Source organism: Octopus bimaculoides, chromosome 7 (assembly GCF_046866305.1).
Source record: "Octopus bimaculoides isolate indiv1 chromosome 7, ASM4686630v1, whole genome shotgun sequence".
In the NCBI taxonomy this organism is placed as follows: domain Eukaryota; kingdom Metazoa; phylum Mollusca; class Cephalopoda; order Octopoda; family Octopodidae; genus Octopus; species Octopus bimaculoides.
In genome coordinates, this window is record NC_142934.1 from 35,609,962 (window position 1) to 35,628,743 (window position 18,782).

An 18,782-nucleotide genomic window follows, 5' to 3' on the forward strand; every position below is an offset into this window, starting at 1 on the left:
TCAAGCCATACAACTGTTCACCGCCATCTTCAACAGCTTGGAAAAGTCCCAAAAGTCAGAAAATGGGGGTCTCATGATTTATGTGAAGCCAAATCCAACTGCAAATCCCAAGTGGGCATCTGCTATTCTCTTTGTTCTTGTGAACTCATTTTGCCTTTTTGGACAGACTGGTGACGAAAAATGGGTCTTTTATCAAAATGTTGAGCATTGTGGACATTGGCTCAGTGAAAGGGAAAAGGCCTAACCACAACCAAAAAAGCGTACTCCATGCAAAGAAGTCATCCACTTTTGAGTTGCTACCAACTAATGCAACAATCAATGCTTAAATATACTGTCAGCAATTAGAGTGTTTAAATACTGCTTCGAAGTAAAATAGGCCTGTTTTAGTGAATCAAAAGAGAGTGGTGCTTTATCAGGACAATGCAAGACCTCACACAGCAAAGATTACCTCACAGAAGATCGAGGAACTTGGCTGGGAGAAAATTGTTCATCTGCCTTATTCCCCAGACCCTGCTTCTTCAGATTAGCATTTATTCCGTAATTTACACAATTATTTGGATTGATTAACTCTCAAAACAACTGAGGAGGCCTTCTTTTCAAAACCGAAAGAGATTTTCACTAATGGGATTAAAAAGCTTACAAGTAGATGGAAACATGTCATAGACAATTTTGGAAACTGTATTGACGATTAAGTTTCATTAAAATGTAAGACTTGATCACTTGTTCTCCTTATCTGAAATCTGGTCGTTACTTATGGGTTGACTTGATATACACATATGTGTGTGTGTTTATATATATATATATATATATATATATATATATATATATATATATATATATATATATATATATATATATGTATATATATATCTGGTCATCCCATAGATAAGATTTTTTCCAATTGCATGATTACCTTGTCCTTATTCTTAGTGTATGTTTTGAAGAGTAAGCAACAAAGGAGCACATTCGGTGTATCTTGCTTTATGAGTTCAATAAAGGCAACATTACAACAGAAAGTGCAGGGTATATTAATATGGGGATCGGACAATAAGTGTAATCCAGTGTCAATGGTGGTTCAAGAAATTGCAAGCCAGAAACAATATTCTGGAAGACCAGCCTCGTGCTAGAGGATCTGTAAAGCTTGATGAGGATGTCCTGCAAACCCTGATGGAACAAAATCCCATCGCAAATGTTGAGGAACAAACAGAGAGGTTTGGATTTGGCCATTTAACCAGTCATGCAAGTCAGGACCAATTGACCATCTTTGCTTTCAAGACAAAAGGCGTTCTTCCATAAGGATAATGCATGGCGACCTACAGCAAGGATGACATTTCAAAGGTTGGAGCAGTTTGAATGGGAAACGATGCCCTACCCACCATATTTGCAGGACATTGCCCCATCCAAATATAATTTATTACACAGTCTTCAAAATCATTTAGACGGCAAAAAATAGAACAGTACTGGAGGAGTACTTTTCGTCATGGACAAGTGAATTTTGGAAGAGGCGCCTTGCAAGTCTACCAGAGAGAGGGAAGTGCATTGTAGAAAATGGAGAATATATTTTAGATTAAAAAAGAACTTTGTTTATCTTAATTTTGAAAAAATCAAAGTATAAAAAAAAACCATTATTTATGGGATGACCTGATATATACATGTTGTTGGCACTCTGTCGCTTACGACGAGGGTTCCAGTTGATCCGATCAACGGAACAGCCTGCTTGTGAAATTAACGTGCAAGTGGCTGAGCACTCCACAGACACGTGTGCCCTTAACAGAGTTCTCGGGGATATTCAGCGTGACACAGTGTGACAAGGCTGACCGAGGAAGTAAGAGTGAGAGAAAGTTGTGGTGAAAGAGTACAGCAGGGTTCGCCACCATCCCCTGCTAGAGCCTTGTGGAGCTTTAGGTGTTTTCGCTCAATAAACACTCACAACGGCCGGTCTGGGAATCGAAACCGCGAGTCCACTGCCCTAACCATTGGGCCATTGCGCCTCCACCTGATATATACATACATACACATATATAGACACACACATAAACTTTTATTGTTTAATTTATAATTTGACTGCCTTAAAGGGTTTTAGTTGAAGAAATCAACTCCAGGACTTATTCTTTGTACTTAGTACTTATTCTAGAAGTCTTGTGCCCAAACTGCTAGGTTACGGACGGACAAAAACAGACATAAAGGGACACACACATATATACCACAGGCTTTCATCAATTTCCGTCTGCCAAATCCACACACAAAGCTTTGGTTGGACCAAGGCTAAACTATAAGACACTTGCTCAAGGTGTTACGCAAGGTGACTGAACCCAGGGCCATGTGGTTGAGAAGCACACTTCTCACCAGACAGCTATGCCTTCACATAAATATACATATTGGGTCATCCCATAAATAATATGGTTCTTTTTCTACTTTTATTTTTCAAAATTAAGACAAAATTCTTCTTTGGAACAACCCAGAAACACTGGTGCACCTGAAGAACAACAATAGAGTAATCAGAGGGAAATGAGATCTAGAACTCTTCAGGGTGTTAGGGAAGCAGTTTTATAAAAAGCACAGATGTGTGAAACCGAAAATGGCTACCATTTCAATGATGCTGTTTTTCAGAGGTAATATAGTGGTGTTGCAAAATTTGGCTTGTGTAAATTGATTTCCATTACGTCCTTCAGATTGTATCAAATATCATGGATTTATCTACAAAGTTAAGCACGTTCTTAAAAATTGAAACCCATCAGTGACTTTTGGGACAACCTGAATATACACATATTTGTAGACATATACGTACACACACATACATAAGTACACATAAATACATTTGCACACAAACACATATACATGCATACACATATATATATACACACACACACACACTATATGCGATACATATATGTACATACCAAATGCGCTATGGATGTGCACATACCATATGCGACATATATAATCTATAAATATATATTACATGTGATATACAAATGCATTATATATAATATACATATTCATTATATACAATATACATATTCATTATATACAATACATATAATATATATATATATATATATATACAAAGTTCAGAGAGCTCTTACCTCTGCTGGTAACAAGGGGCCTCTCATTCAGAGTAAAAGGCAGACTGTATGATGCATGCTAGTATACATATATAGAACAATATAGCATGTATATGTGTATGTATACTGGCAGAGATACACAGCCTTGGGATTAAACTGGCACAGTTTTTTTATTGTTTTACTTCTTTCAGTTATATGACAGCAGCCATGCTGGAGCACCGCTGTTGGTCGAACAAGTCAGCCACGGGATTTATTCTTTATAAGCCTTGTACTTATTCTATCAGCGTCTCTACAAATATCCCCTCTGTCATAAGCTATGACTGTGGAATATGCACATGTGAGTATGTATGAGTGTATGTCTATCTTCACATTTGTATTTATGAGTGTTCAAGAGCCATGAAGATACACAGGCCATTACAGTTAGCTATGATAAGGTGATGACAGTTACAAAGGGTAATAGCCCAATTAATTAGGAACAGAATTAGGCTAGATGAAATGCAATTTGACTTTGTGTCAGAAGAAACATTACAGATGCTATTTTCATATTTCCATAGTCAGGCAACTGCAAGAAAAGCCATTCTACTTCGTATTTGTTGATCTAGAAAAAGCCTTCGACAGAGTATTTTGCTCTCTGATATGGTGGTCTCCGAAAAAGCTAGGGCTTGTGAAAGCAGAACAAAGTATGTGCAGGTATGCTGTTAGAAAAGTAAGAGTTAGTCATGTATATAGTGACCAATTTAGTGTAGAGGTAGGTGTTCACCAAAACTCAGTCCTCAGCTCCGCCTATTCCTCATTGTCCTCCAGGCCATTATAGAGGAATTTCAGACTGAAAGCCCATGGGAACTACTATATGATGAAAACTAGAAAAGAAATTCCAGGAGTGGAAGCAAAACCTGCAAAGAAAGTTAACTTAGCAAAGGACTTAGGAAGCAAAAAATTAGACAGGACCATACCCATTTCAGGTAAATGGCCGTGTTTCGTATGTAGGCAGAAATTCCATTTGGTGTACCCAGTGCAAGCTTTGGACACACAAGAAGTGCAGTGGAATAGTAGCTCAGTTAAGAGAAGGGAGTGTTTGTTTGTGGAAGATGTACAGGAACCATAAAGACTATGGATACATGGGAAACTGATTTCTTCAAATGTCCCAGAGGCTCTCTGAAAGTACTAGATAATTTCTGTGACCTAGGTAACATAATCAGCAGCAAAGGAGGATGTTACTGAAAGTGTAATTGCTAGAATAAGAATGAGATGGAGAAATTTCAGACAGCTTTTACTTCTGTTGGTAGCCAAAGGTCTCTCTCTCTAAGCAAAAGGAAGATTGGATGATACTTGCGTATGAATAGCAATGCTATATGATAGTGAGAGGTGGACCCTGAATGCAGAAGACATGTGAAGACTAGATAGGAACGAAGCTGGTATGACCCACGAGATGTGCAATATCAGTGTACACATGCAAGAGAGTGCTAGTATATTAAGAGAAAAGTTAGACACGAGAGGAATTATATAGTGTGCAAGAGAGAAGACTGCACTGGTTTGGTCATGTGATGTGAATGGATAGGGACAGTTGCATACGGAAGTACTGATCACTTAATGTGGGAGAAGTTGTGGAAGAGGGAGACTGAGGAAGATATGGGACAAAGTATTGAATGCTGATTTCAAGACACTGAGCCTTACAAAGGAGTTGACTAAGGACTAAGATATCTGGTACAATGCTGTACTTAAGAAGACTCACCCACCACAACAGAATTGATATCCTAAAACCAAGGTGCTATCCAAAAAACACTAGTGCTGGTGCCATGTAAAAAGCACCGGTGATGGTGTTATATAAAAAGCACTCCATACACTCTGTAAAGTGGCTGGTCTTAAGGACATCCAGCTGTAGAAGGCAAGCCAAAACATTCTTCAGAACATGGTACCCTTGGCCTTGCCAACTCAAGTCATCCAACCCATGCCAGCATCGAAAACAAGTTAAATGATGGTGATGAGGATATATATACATGTAAACACATACATACACATGTTTGCCCCGATGAATGAGCAATGTCAGTATGCATGTACAGCGAAATACATTTCTACTTTGTCCTGAGAGAAAAACTGGGCATCAGATGTGGTGTACAGCAGCGATAATTGTACCAGTATAGTGGAGATTGAGCCAGTATGCAGATGGATGAGGGCTGTATAAAGAAGTGCACATTACTAAGCATTGAAGAAACTTGTGGAAGAGGTAGACTTAGAAAGACATGACACAAAGTGGTAAAGATTGATCTCAAAATGTTGAAGATCTCTGAGATAAAAGAAATTGAATGACATTATGGTGTGCTTGAGAAGGACACATCCATGTTAGCAGAATTGAGAGACTGTCAAACCTTCCCCTACAACTTATCTTCATGACAGCCACTCTTCTATCAATCTTCTATGTTACTCTATTTTCTTCAATTCCCCCAACACTGACTAATATCCTCTGCATCCAACTCATTCCATATTTCTACCCACACTTGTCACACTATTTTCACTCAGTGGACTTACATGCACATACACTTTTTCTACTCTTCTATCCTATTCTGTCTCATATTCATGTTGTTCTTGGACCTCACATCTCTTTCTTTCGTTCACTCATTTTCCAAGCAGGCTACCCATGTAGTCACTTCTTCAGCAAGACACCTGTTCCTCTCCATCTATTGTAGTTTCTTATTCCTCCAGTCTATACCTCACTCAAACAACGAGCTTTATCTTGCAGGTACCTGGCAATCTCACCAGTGATAGTGTCACGTAAAAAACACCCATTACATTCTGTCAAAAGGTTGGTGTTAGGAAATGTGTCCAGCTGTAGAAACCATACCAAATATCTGTTTTTGTCAAACTGTCCAATCCAAGCCAGCATGGAAAAAGGAAGTTAAATGCTGATACATACACACACATGCACATATAGGGTATGCGTGTGTGTGCATATATATATATATATATATATCATCATCATTTAACATCCGCTTTCCATGCTAGTATGGGTTGGACGATTTGACTGAGGACTGGTGAAACCAGATGGCTACACCAGGCTCCAATCTGATTTGGCAGAGTTTCTACAGCTGGATGCCCTTCCTAACGCCAACCACTCAGAGAGTGTAGTGGGTGCTTTTACGTGTCACCCGCACGAAGGCCAGTCAGGCGGTACTGGCAACGGCCACGCTCAAAATGGTGTATTTTATGTGCCACCCGCACAAGAGCCAGTCCAGGGGCACTGGCAACGATCTCGCTCGAAAATCCAACGAAGGCCAGTCAGGCAGTACACACACCCACACAGTATCTTACAGTGTGTGTATATATATATATATATATATATATACATACACACACACACAGTATCGTACACCCCTAAAAAATTTCATTAAAATTGCCGTTACTCTGAAAATATCAAAGGAAATCAAGCAAAATTTATACTGAATAAAATATATTATATATGCAAACATTATACAAATTTGGAACACAAAACAAGAAACATTTTCAAATGTTACAAAAATATTTACAACCTGAAGGAAATTTGCTATATTCAATATTTTATCCACTTTTTTACTAAATTCAGATATTGCTGATAATTTCAATTCTAATAAATTATTTCTCCTGGGATTTTTGCACCAGTCATTGTTACTGCATCTGCAGGAATTCTGATTTGTATATTGTGGTGAAAATCTTCAGCACTGTGATTAAAATGGCAACAAAAGGAAAAGAACTGTCTGAAGATTTGAAGAAAATTATTTTTAATTTGCAAAGAATGGTTTAGGATATAAGTTTATCAGCCAACAAATACATATTAGCGTAAACACAGTTTCTAAAGTAATTCAGAAGTACAAAGCTAATGGATGATTACATCATCCTGGTCATCCTATTTTAACTGCATATGATATTCGCCACATCCAACATTGCATGATGGACGACCGGCAATCATACTGCTTTATCTTTGGCCTAAGAAGTGTTTTCTATTAGTGGAAACAGTGTATCTGCTTAAACAGTTCATCGAAGTTTGAACCAGTATGGTCTTCATGGATGCATTCCTCGTAGGAAGCCTCTCCTCACTACCACGCATAAATTAAGTCATCTTTCTTTTGCCGAAACCTATGTGAGTAAGGGGAAGGAGTTTTGGAATAAATTTCTTTTTTCTGAGGAGACTAAAAATTAACTTGTTTGGGTCAGAGGGTATTAAACAAGTATGGTGATATTCGGGTAAAGATAATAGCAACAAATACACCATGCCTACTGTGAAACTTGACAGCAGAAGTGTTATGCTTTGGGGATGCGTAAGTGTGGCTGGTGTGGGAGGACTCACATTTATTGAGAAAACAATCAATTCAAGGCTTTTTTGTTACATACTGCAGAAAACGATGTCGAAAAGCATCAAGGAAATATGAAGACATCCCATGTTCCAACATGATAATGACCTTAAACACTCGTCAAAGATGACAAGTTTTTATCATGTCGCCTGATTTAAACCCAACAGAACATCTGTGGGGTATTTTGAAAAGGAAGATTGATGAGAAAATATCCCACAATTTAACACAGCTGAAAGACATCATTCAGGATGAATGGAGGTTGATTTCATCAGTTATATGCAGAAATTTAGTCGACTATGCCTAGAAGATTTAATGCAGTCATTGAAAGCAAGGATGGTCACACCAAATATTGAGTATAGCAAATAATCCACTAGGGTGTACATATTTTTGCTTTGTTTGAAAATTAATATTTTGTATATATCTTTGAAAATATTTATTGTTTTGTGTTCCAAATTTGTATAATGTCTGCATGTATAATATATTTTATTTAGTTTAAATTTTGTTTGATTTCCTTCAATATTATCAGAATAAAGGCAATTTTATTTCTTAGGGGTGTACATACTTCTGTGAGATACTGTATACATAATTCACACACATGCACATCTGTAAAGAGTAGACATAGATAAGATGCAGTTTGGTTTTGTCCTTGGAAGAGGCAGCTTAGAATCTTACTGGTGAGGCAATTGAAGAAGAAATACTTAGTGAAGGATAAACCTTCATTCCTGACTATTGTAAATCTGGAAGTCTCCAAGGAAACTAGGTGTGACATATGAGGACTGCACCAGCTATGTACAAAAATGCAATAAGTAAGAGTAACAATGATTTCAGAGACTATTTAGTGTGAAGGTAGTTCAAGGTTCAATACTCAGCGTACTCCAATTCATCATAGTCCTATAGGCCATCATAAACGAGTTTAAGGCTGGCTGTCCATGGTAACACATACTGATATGTTCTCATAGCTGAATTTAGAGGGAAATTAGAGAGGAAATTCCAGGTATGGAAGCTAAATCTAGAATGGAGAGGTCTTAACATAAACTTAGCAAAGACTAAGGTGTTAGTTAATATGAAAGGAGACAAAACCCTGGTATCTTCAGGGAAATGGCCTTGTTCAATATGCAAAAAAGGAGTAGGTATAACCTATACACTGTAGTAAGCTATGGACACACAAGGTGTAGTGAAATCAGAGGCAGACTATTAGAGAACATGTCACATGTACTGCACTGGAACAGTATATACTATGAGCACACTGGAAATAACTTCTCTTAAATGCCCAGATGTCTTGCTGGCAGTAGTTGATAGCTTTTGTTATCTGGGAGATGTAATTGTCAAGGGAAGTGGTAGCTAGAGCAAGAACAGGTTAAAAAATGTTCAAAGAGCTATTAATACTGCTGGCAACAAAGGTCTTTTCTTCAGAGTTAAGAGTAGATTGCATGCTGCTAGTATTAGAACTTTGAATCTGCATGGTAGGGAGACATGATAATGTCTGATCCTAGAACCCTAAATCTCACAGAGGAGAGAGCAAAACACCAGGATGACTGATGATATGCATTTCTTAAGAAGACCTGCATACCTCAGTGAGAACAAGTTCTTGAAGGGCTCTGTAGGTGTGTGTGTGTGTGTGTGTATGCACAGCTAGGCCAGTCACTCAATTACCTTTCTCCTCATCACCCACCACCTCCCAAATCGCAGCTCTTCCCACTACACAAAATCATTTTATTTGTTATCCATTTTTGATCCATTGATACTGTTCTCAGCATCTATGCTTTCATTGATCATGCCCCTCCCACAGAGCCACCAAATTATTTCCCATCCCCTATCATTATGTCTCTCACCCCCTCATGCACTATGCCTGTTGCTTCTCCCTTTGTTACCTTTCTTGCCCTTCTCTTGTCTACTCTATCACTGTTAATATTCTGCTGTACTGCACTGCCAATCATCTCCCCCACCCCACTCATTCCCCATCTCTCATCTCCCCACACTCCTGCTTATTCTGTCACTCATTTCCAATAAGTTCCTATATTGAAGATCCATTCAGATACGTAGTCATTAACAATGAAAGTGTTAAAATCGATACAAAGCATTGTAAGAAAATCTGCAATACAGTATATTTTTACTACATGGTTTTGACTTTTTCACTTTCTTCCTCGGTACTTTTTGTTCCATACAACTTTCATCAACTTTAGCTTTTTGAATATTCTCAGACAGTGGTGCAGCTTGTTTTGCATTCTTCACAATTGCATATCTGAAACGAAATATGAATAAAACTTATTAGATGTAATAGTTCAACACATTAGCTGTGGCATTAACATATTTTAAATGAAATAGAAATAATCTTGTTAGAGAATTCCATTAGCATGGCAAGAATAAAGTGTTACTAGCCATGTTGCAAATATAGGTGGAAACACATCCCAAATAAATTGAAGCAGACAAGTCAATATGTGAACCTGTATGTGATTACTGTTAGAAACAGCAGCCAAATATCCCTCAAGCCACATCTTTTCAACATCAGAAAGAAAAGAAAAAGAACATATTATATAATGTGGTCCTATTAAAATCAGACTGGCTCTGATCATAGTTTTGTTTGATCAGAGACAGCTTGGAGTTAAACATACATTACAGTAAAATAAAATACACAATATAAAAGCAAAAAGCCACTCATTTCAAGGAGAGGGTATAATGTGATATAAGCATTAAAAGAGATGCAGTATTTGACTTTTGTTGAAACGATACAATTGGTTGTCCACCATCTGAGAACCCTTAACTCTTTTGATACCAACCTGCATGAAACCGGCTGAGAAATAAAACGTTGAATGATACCAGCCTGCCAGAACCAGCTGAATTGACTTATTCATATTTAAATGAGAATTTCAGCACAAATCACATTAGTACATTCATGAAAACACATAGTTTAACAATGTAAACAAATGAGTTACACTGTCTGATATTATTTTACAAGACATCTCAGTGCTGCAAATTTTGAGATTTTTTCCCCCACTTTTTCTATGTTTCACTATGGACAAAAACTGGATACCACTTTCATGTCAAACAGTGAGTTTGAAGTCTAACACTTTTAGGAGCAAAGGCCTGAATATTGACGGGTAAAAGTCAATAATATAAAACTGTGCAAATTTGCAGATATGCTTATGGCTAATCCCTTTAAACCAATCTATTACTGACTTAGTGTTTTCCCAAATCCGTAAATTTAATTCACTATCTAACTTAGTTATAATACGATCTAAAATATATTTGCTAATAATACCTCTTTCAGTTTTAGCCAGATTAATCAATCTACATTTAGGGTTTCTATGAAAATTAGCTTTATGGTCTTTTAGGGTAATAAAAGGGTGGCGAGGGGAGAGATATTCTATCCTCTCACAAATTTTAAGATTTTTAGCTATTCTTCTTGCCTCCATATATACATGAGAAGGTTACAATTTTAATATCGGGGATCCCTATGGATCGCACAGGTTGTGGTCCTTTGAAACATATGTAGGAGTGGAGTATGCAATTGTAGCATGCGTTTTCTCCAATCCTTAAATTCTTAAATATACTCAAATACCCAAAATTTCAAGGAGTTCCTGCCTTAAAAACAGGAGCTAACCACAGTTATTTTGTGTTCTTTGCTACATTGGTTTCTATTAACCCATTTATTCTATCAGAAGAATTTTTATTCATTAAGATAGAAGAAATACACGTAATTATATATATATATATGTATATATATATATATATATATATATATATATATATATATATATATATATATACACATACACACACACACACACACACACACCAAGCTCTCTGTGTGTGTGTGTGTGTGTGTGTCATATTCCAGCTGGAATGATAGTAGGAGGTGATGTTTGAGAAGGAGTAGCAGACAGTGGTCACATGATATAGAAAAACAAAAATTCTTAGAAATCCTTAAAGACTCTCTTAAGAACCTTCACCTGTTCGACTCGACTCTTGTTTCGATGTGGTGCCGTGGAAATGGGAGCGGACAATCACTCAGTTGAATGCTGTGAATAGCCGGATCAACTCCAGCTATTGTTGCCTGCCAGTCTGGTTGCCACCTGGTGGGTGGATATTAATGGCTTAATGCAGGAGCAAGCGGGAGGGGGCGGCGTGCTTGTGTTGGCAGACGGGGATGGTGGTGGTGTTTTGGTGAACAATGTTTGATAGTAAAACCTTTTATATATATATATATATATATATATATATATAAACAATATGAGTATATGCATATATATGTACATGTATGTATATACCTTCATCCACATGTACATATAGATACATAACTGGGTACATGACATGGCAAAAGAACATGGACAAAATGGTAAACAAGGTGCAACAAACAAGCAGGCCACATAGAAACATCCCCTTCATCAGCTACCACCATTAAAACCCCGGCGCAGGAGTGGCTGTGTGGTAAGAAGCCGGCTTCCCAACCATGTTTCAGGTTCTGTCCCACTGCATCGCACCTTGGGCAAGTGTCTTCTACTATAGTCTCAGGCCAACCAATGCCTTGTGAATGGATTTGGCAGATGGAAACTGAAAGAAGCCTGTAATATATATATATATATATATATATATATAATTTCAAAAGGAATGAAAAATAAAAACATTTACCATCTATATATATAAAAATGAGAATGTGTGTCTGTCTGTCTGTCTGTCTGTCTGTGTGAATCCCTAAAACTCGAGAACTACGCAACCAATTTCATTCAAATTTTACACATGCCTTACTTAGGGTTCCAGTTGTGTTTTAGTCAAAAAAAATTATTAACTTCTTGCAGAGTTCGAGCACACGGCAACATAATATCTCCTCCACTATTTAAGTATTACGTGTCAAAAGTGAAACAAAAACACTCATGTCAAATACTTTCACTTTAAAAATGAAACTATTCCACTAACTGAAACAATCACATTTCGATACTGTAGTGACAGATACTTTCACAGAGAGAGAAAGAGAGAAAGAGAGAGAGAGAGAGATGTATATGTATACATATACATGTATATGTACACCATTTCGATACTGTAATGACAGATACTTTCAGAGAGAGAGAAAGAGAGAAAGAGAGAGAGAGAAAGAGAGAGATGTATATGTATACATATAGATGTACACGTATATGTATATATATATATATATATATAGATAGATCTATACATACATGTATACATATGTGTAGATGTATATATATATATATATATAGATGTACATGTAATATGTACACATATATACATGCATACAGATATCTATACATATATACACCCATCACACACACATACACATGCACACAAACACACACATTAGTCATTTGTTTTCTTATCCAAAACTACGTCAAAAGTACTGAATGGATCTTTATGAAATTTGGAAATTATATTCTTTGCATAACGGCCATAACTCCCATGAAAATTCATATATTTTTGATGTTGATGAAATTTTAACCCGAACATAACAGATGAGCATTATTTAGAAAATGATGTCACACGTTATCAAGGCTACCATTCTTTCTGGATGTGTAAAGGGGGATGACGTCTTTATTCCAAGAATTCCTCTTACTCCATCAGGAGCAGACATTCCTTTTACATTCAGAAGACTACAATTCCCCCTTCGTGTGACTTTTGCCATGTCCATAAACAAATATCAGGGTCAAACACTGTCTGTAGCTGGTCTTCTCTTGGAAGAGCCCTGCTTCTCACATGGACAACTGTATGTTGGCTGCTCAAGAGTGGGCAGCAACAAAAAACCTATTTGTATATGCTCCACAAGGGAAAACAAGGAACATAGTTTACAATGAGGTGTTATAATCACAACAGCAAGAAAGTATGTACATGATCACCTTCTTTTACGAAACTTCATTGACTTTCATATATTTATATTGATATACATATATATACGTGTGTTTGGGTGCGTGTGTGTATATACATCTCTATATATAAAGATGATGCGTAGTCTAGACGGCGTTTTTAGATTTCATTATTCTCTAAAAATTAAATGTGGTACTTAAAATGTTTGAGGCACCAGAATGTGGTAGGGTAAAAACCAAAAACAAAATCAAGATTTGGTGAATAAAATTTGAAGAAAAGTAACAAAAATGCATTAGGTTATAGCAGTATGTACGTTTCGTACAAATTTCATTTATTTATGTAGTGAGAACACCACATAAGATGTGCAATGAAAATGTACTCCTTAGCTGCATAATGGAAGTACATTTTAGAAAGTCATTTTGTAGATGTGTGCAGATACAAGAGCAGGAGATGAAGAAAATACCATCTTGACTGGGCTTGACTTTTTGAAATGAACTTCCATTATGCAGCTGAGGAGTACATTTTCATTGAACATCTTATGTGGTGTCCTCACTACATAAATAAATGAAGTTTGTACAAAACGTACGTACTGCTAAAACCTAATGCATTTTTGTTGCTTTTCTTCAAAAATGTATATATATATATATATACATACATACACACATCATCATCATCGTTTAACGTCCGCTTTCCATGCTAGCATGGGTTGGACGATTTGAATGAGGACTGGTGAAACCGGATGGCTACACCAGGCTCCAATCTGATTTGGCAGTTTCTACAGCTGGATGCCCTTCCTAACGCCAACCACACGAGGCCAGTCAGGCGGTACTGGCAACGGTCATGCTCAAATGGTGTATTTTATGTGCCACCCGCACAAAAGCCAGTCCAGGGGCACTGGCAACGATGTCGCTTGAAATTCCATTACACATGCCATGGGCACAAGTGCCAGAAAGGCGACGCTGGGCACAGGTGCCATCTCGATTTCGCTTTTGCTTGCCCCAATAAGTCTTCGCAAGCTGAGTATCGTGTCCAATGAAGGTGACGATGTTGGCATGGGTGCCAGTCATCGAATTTAGTTATATATATATATATATATATATACACATTATATATATACATATATACACAAATATATATGTAGTAGTCTGTGGACTGTAGCTAAAATAGTTGAATGATCTATCTTGCAAGAAGTGTTATAGTGTAATCTCCCCTTAATAAGTTTTTCGGATGATTCTACTTCATGAGAAGTAATTCTCAATTATTCAAGAAGCTTTGAATTTCTCTTGGAAGTTTCTAGAATGTCTATTGTTTTATTAATAAAAACAGCTTGTTTGCGGTGGTCATTGCTTTCTTAGTCGACTAGACTCTGAGTCATTCTCATCGTTGCTATGCCTGTCTATTTCTCTATGCCACATGACTGAAAACCATCGCTTAGCAGTTATTTCTACATTTCTGAACTTCCCTGCATAGATTACTTCATTCAACTAGATTCTATATTTCGATTATATTTCATCAACAACTAATAAATAAGATATATTTTTATGTAGTAAATACATAGTTCTTAAATTTATTCTTCTTCTTTGTAAGAATTCTTCTAACAATATACACTCAGCCATTTCAATACTTGATACTGAAAATATATTGTACACTACATAAATTGGTGACCAAGCGACGTGGATCCTGAATTCTACCCTGGAGAATAATTGGTCACCACATAAATTGGTAACCAACCAATGAGAGAATAATTTAGCTACATTTAGTTATATTTTAATACTTTTCATGTCACAACTTTCTTCAACTGAATTATCTTCAACTCATACGATGCTATCTACTATCAATCATCCAGTAATACCAATTTTTACAAGAGATATCGCTATCTCGTTTGCCCAGTTAGAAGCATTTTTCTTGGCAAACAAACACAATTCAGACCAACAGCAGCTCTACATTTTACTTAGCTCTATACCATCATCATTAACTGGAGAATTGAGAGATATTATTACAGTTCCACCGGCAGATGCAACGTATTCAATCAAAACTGAATTTTACGACGAACTTTGCTCTCTTCAGAAAAGAAGTTTCGAAAACTTCTCAACAACAAGCATTTAGGTGACAGAACCCCATCGGAAATGCTCAGAAAAATGTGCCAGCTCGCAGAGGACAACCCTGCTGAAAGTAAGTTGCTTAAACAATCCCTTTTCTCCAGATTACCACGGTATGTTCAAGGCATGCTCACCCATTTGACTGACGTTAAAATTTCGGAGTATACAAAATCTACTCCATAACAGAACAACTCTCCTTTGCCAGTTGCAGCAGTAGTTTCTTCTGAATTCAAAGAATTTTGTGAACCTACACAGAGGACTATAGATAAGCTAGTTGCAGAAATTCGTCTCTTGCGTATCAACAGAAGTTCCTCACCTCGTTGCTCTAATTCCCGTTCTCCCAGCAGATCAAAGCCTTTTTGCTGGTATCATTATAAGTTTGGTTTTACAGCTAAGAAATGTATTTCACCTTGTAGATTTAAAACTCAAGAAACTAAAAAGCCGGACACCGAGTGTGACCGCAGTTCCTGGCCCATTTTCTCCTAGTCGCGTATTTTTCATACTTGATTTTAAGTCTAAGAAGGAATTTCTAGTAGATTCCAGAGCGTTCTGCAGTATATGGTCGTCTAAATTTGTCAAAGAAAACTTTTCGCTTCTGATATATCTCTTCAAGCAGTCAACAGCTCTCCTATTAAAACTTTCAGTGAGATTTCACTCACACTGGACCTGAATTTCAGACGAAGTTTCCAGTGGGTTTTTATCATTGCCGACCTTCCTCACCCAATTTTAGGAGCTGATTTTCTCCATCATTTTTCACTATTAGTGGATGTCAAAAGAAAGAGACTTATCAATAGCAATACACAGTTATGTGCTTTAGGAAGACATTTCAATTCCACTTCTGTCAGCCCACTATTTTTTATTGCAAATCAAACATAAATATCAGGCCTTGCTTCAATTTTTTCCTGAATTTAACCTTTAATGTCAATGCTTCAACACATACAGCTACTCATCATATAACCACCAATGGATCTCCCGTTTTCTCGCATCCTAGACGTTTACCACCTGAAAAACTCATAGCTGCTAAGGCAGAGTTCAGCCACATGCTCCAGCTTAGAATAATTTGTCCTTCAAACAGTAACTCGTCTTCACCACATCATTTAGTGAAAAAGAAATCTAGTGATTTTAGACCTACTGGTGACTATAGACGACTCAACACTATTACCATTCCAGATAAATATACAATACCTCATATTCAGGATTTTGCATCTTCTCTGCATGATTGCACTATTTTCTCAAACATATTTGATACATGCATACCATCAGATTCCTGTAAACCCAGATGATATTCCCAAAACAGCTATTGCAATGCCATTCAGGTTATGTGAATTTCTTACCATGCCCTTTGGGTTAAGGAATGCCACCAGTTTCATTGATGAAGTAATATGCAGATTAGATTTCCTCTACGCCTATATTAACGATATTCTCATCGCTAGTTCTTCTGTGAAAGAACAGGAGATTCATTTGAAGCAACTTTTTGAAGGGTTTTCTCAATACAAAATTTGTACCAATGCTACCAGATGTATTTTCAGAGTGCCTTCTCTCACTTTCCTTGGACACACCATTGATAAGGATGGAATTAAGCTTTTGCCAGAAAAGGTTGAGGCTATCGTGAAAATTCCAGTTCTTGTTTCATTAAGACAGCTCAGACAATTTATTGGATCAGCTAACTATTATCGACGTTTTATACCTCATTGTGCTGAAACTTTATACCCTTTCAACAAGTTACTGTGACACCGCAAGAAGAGAACAGAAAGGATTACTTTAACTCCTGCTGAAATACAAGCTTTTGACGATATTAAACAAAAACTCTCTCGTGTCTCCGTGTTAGCTCAACCCATTCCTGATGCCGAAATTTCTCTTGTAGTCGATGTGTCCGAAAATGGCGTTGGTGCAGTCATTCAACAACTCCACCATGGCAAATGGCAACCTTGGGCATTTCTCTCTAAGCAGTTGAAACCAGCTGAAACTAAATATAGCGTGTTCAGTCGTGAACTGTTAGCTATTTACCTCTCAGGTAAACACTTCCAACACATTTTGGAAGGGAGAAACTTCACAATATTTACGGACCATAAACAGTTAGCTTTTGCTTTACACTGCAATCCAGATAAATTTTCCCCGAAAGACATTCGACATTCGGATTACATTTCACAATTCATGAGTGATATACGATATATTCCAGGTTCTGAGAACATTGTTGCAGATTCTATATCCTGTTTACCTGTAAACGCATTATTTTCAACTGCAGAAATCAACTTTGACGAAATGTTGGAAGATCAACCATCCGTTGATTTGAATAATATACAACAACCAAAACTAATTCCTTTTGACCTCCAATTTTTCACAGTTGCGACATCAAGCAAACAGATCCTTTGCAATTTTTCTTCTGGTAAACCTCGCCCTTTAGTTCCAGAAAAGCACCACCGTATCGTTTTCTCAGTACTACATATTTCACATCCAGGTATAACAGCAACATTGAAGCATATTTCAGTTCGTTTTGTTTGGCCGAACATGCGTCGAGACGTGTCAGTTGTCAAAAATCCAAGATACATAAACATATCCGTGCACCGTCAGGTACTTTCTCCACTCCAGATGCACGATTCCTGCACATACATGTTAATATAGTAGGACCTTGGCCTGCGAGTCAGGACTACACGTTTTTATTAACTTGTATTGATCGTTTTTCACGCTGGGCAGAAGGTGTTCCATGCAGATATCTCTTCTCAAACTGTGGCACAAGCTTTAGTCACAGGATAGATTTCATTTCGGAACACCTGTGAAAATAATAACAGATTGCGGACGACAATTTGAAGCTAAACTTTTCCAAGAACTAACCAAGATTCTAGGAAGTAAACACATCTATTCCACTAGTTACCACCAGGCTTCGAACAATATGATCAAAAGACTTCTCCGACAGCTTAAAGCTGTGTTGTGTGCTTCTGTTGATTCATCTCAATAGATTGAATTTCTTCCTATTGTTCTCTTGGGTCTCCGCTCTTCTATCAAAGAAGATAATGGATATTCTCCTGCAGAATTACTTTATGGTTATTCCTTGATGCTGCAGGGTCAGATGATTATTCTAGCAAACATGCAAGATATTGAAACTACAAATTTCATAGAACGCTTGCGTGATTATATGTCAAAGTTACCGCATATAAACACCAGAAAACAAGACATTAAAACATATTTGCCTAAGGTCTATTCTTCCTGGACTTGTGTTTTTGTTGGTCACGATGCCGTTAACCCTTTCGTTACCAAACCGCCCAAAAAGAATTTTGGTTCATGTGACCAAGCCACCCGAAACCACCCGTAATCACCTATTCGTATTTAAATGAGAATATCCGAGCAAATCTCGTTAGTACATTCGTGAAAACACGTGATTATACTGTGTAAACAGTTGAGCTATATTTTTGTACGACGATCGACCTGTTTTTTTGATTTTGTGAATTTTGGGAGATTTTTTTCCAAATTTGTTCCTGTTGTGTTTT

General features: G+C 37.2%; 1 protein-coding gene across 2 annotated transcripts in view; it reads right to left on the reverse strand.

The window, feature by feature from the left end:
- The window catches only part of LOC106883410 (uncharacterized), a 59,598-nt gene that overhangs the window by 5,724 nt on the left and 35,092 nt on the right, over positions 1-18,782 (reverse strand). The window contains exon 7 of one of the 2 annotated variants that reach the window (XM_014934403.3): positions 9,505-9,629. In XM_014934403.3, coding sequence (XP_014789889.1) covers positions 9,505-9,629 — 125 coding nt within the window. Of the gene's footprint in view, positions 1-9,501; positions 9,630-18,782 lie in introns of both variants that reach the window. The other variant, XM_014934402.3, reaches the window with a different exon arrangement.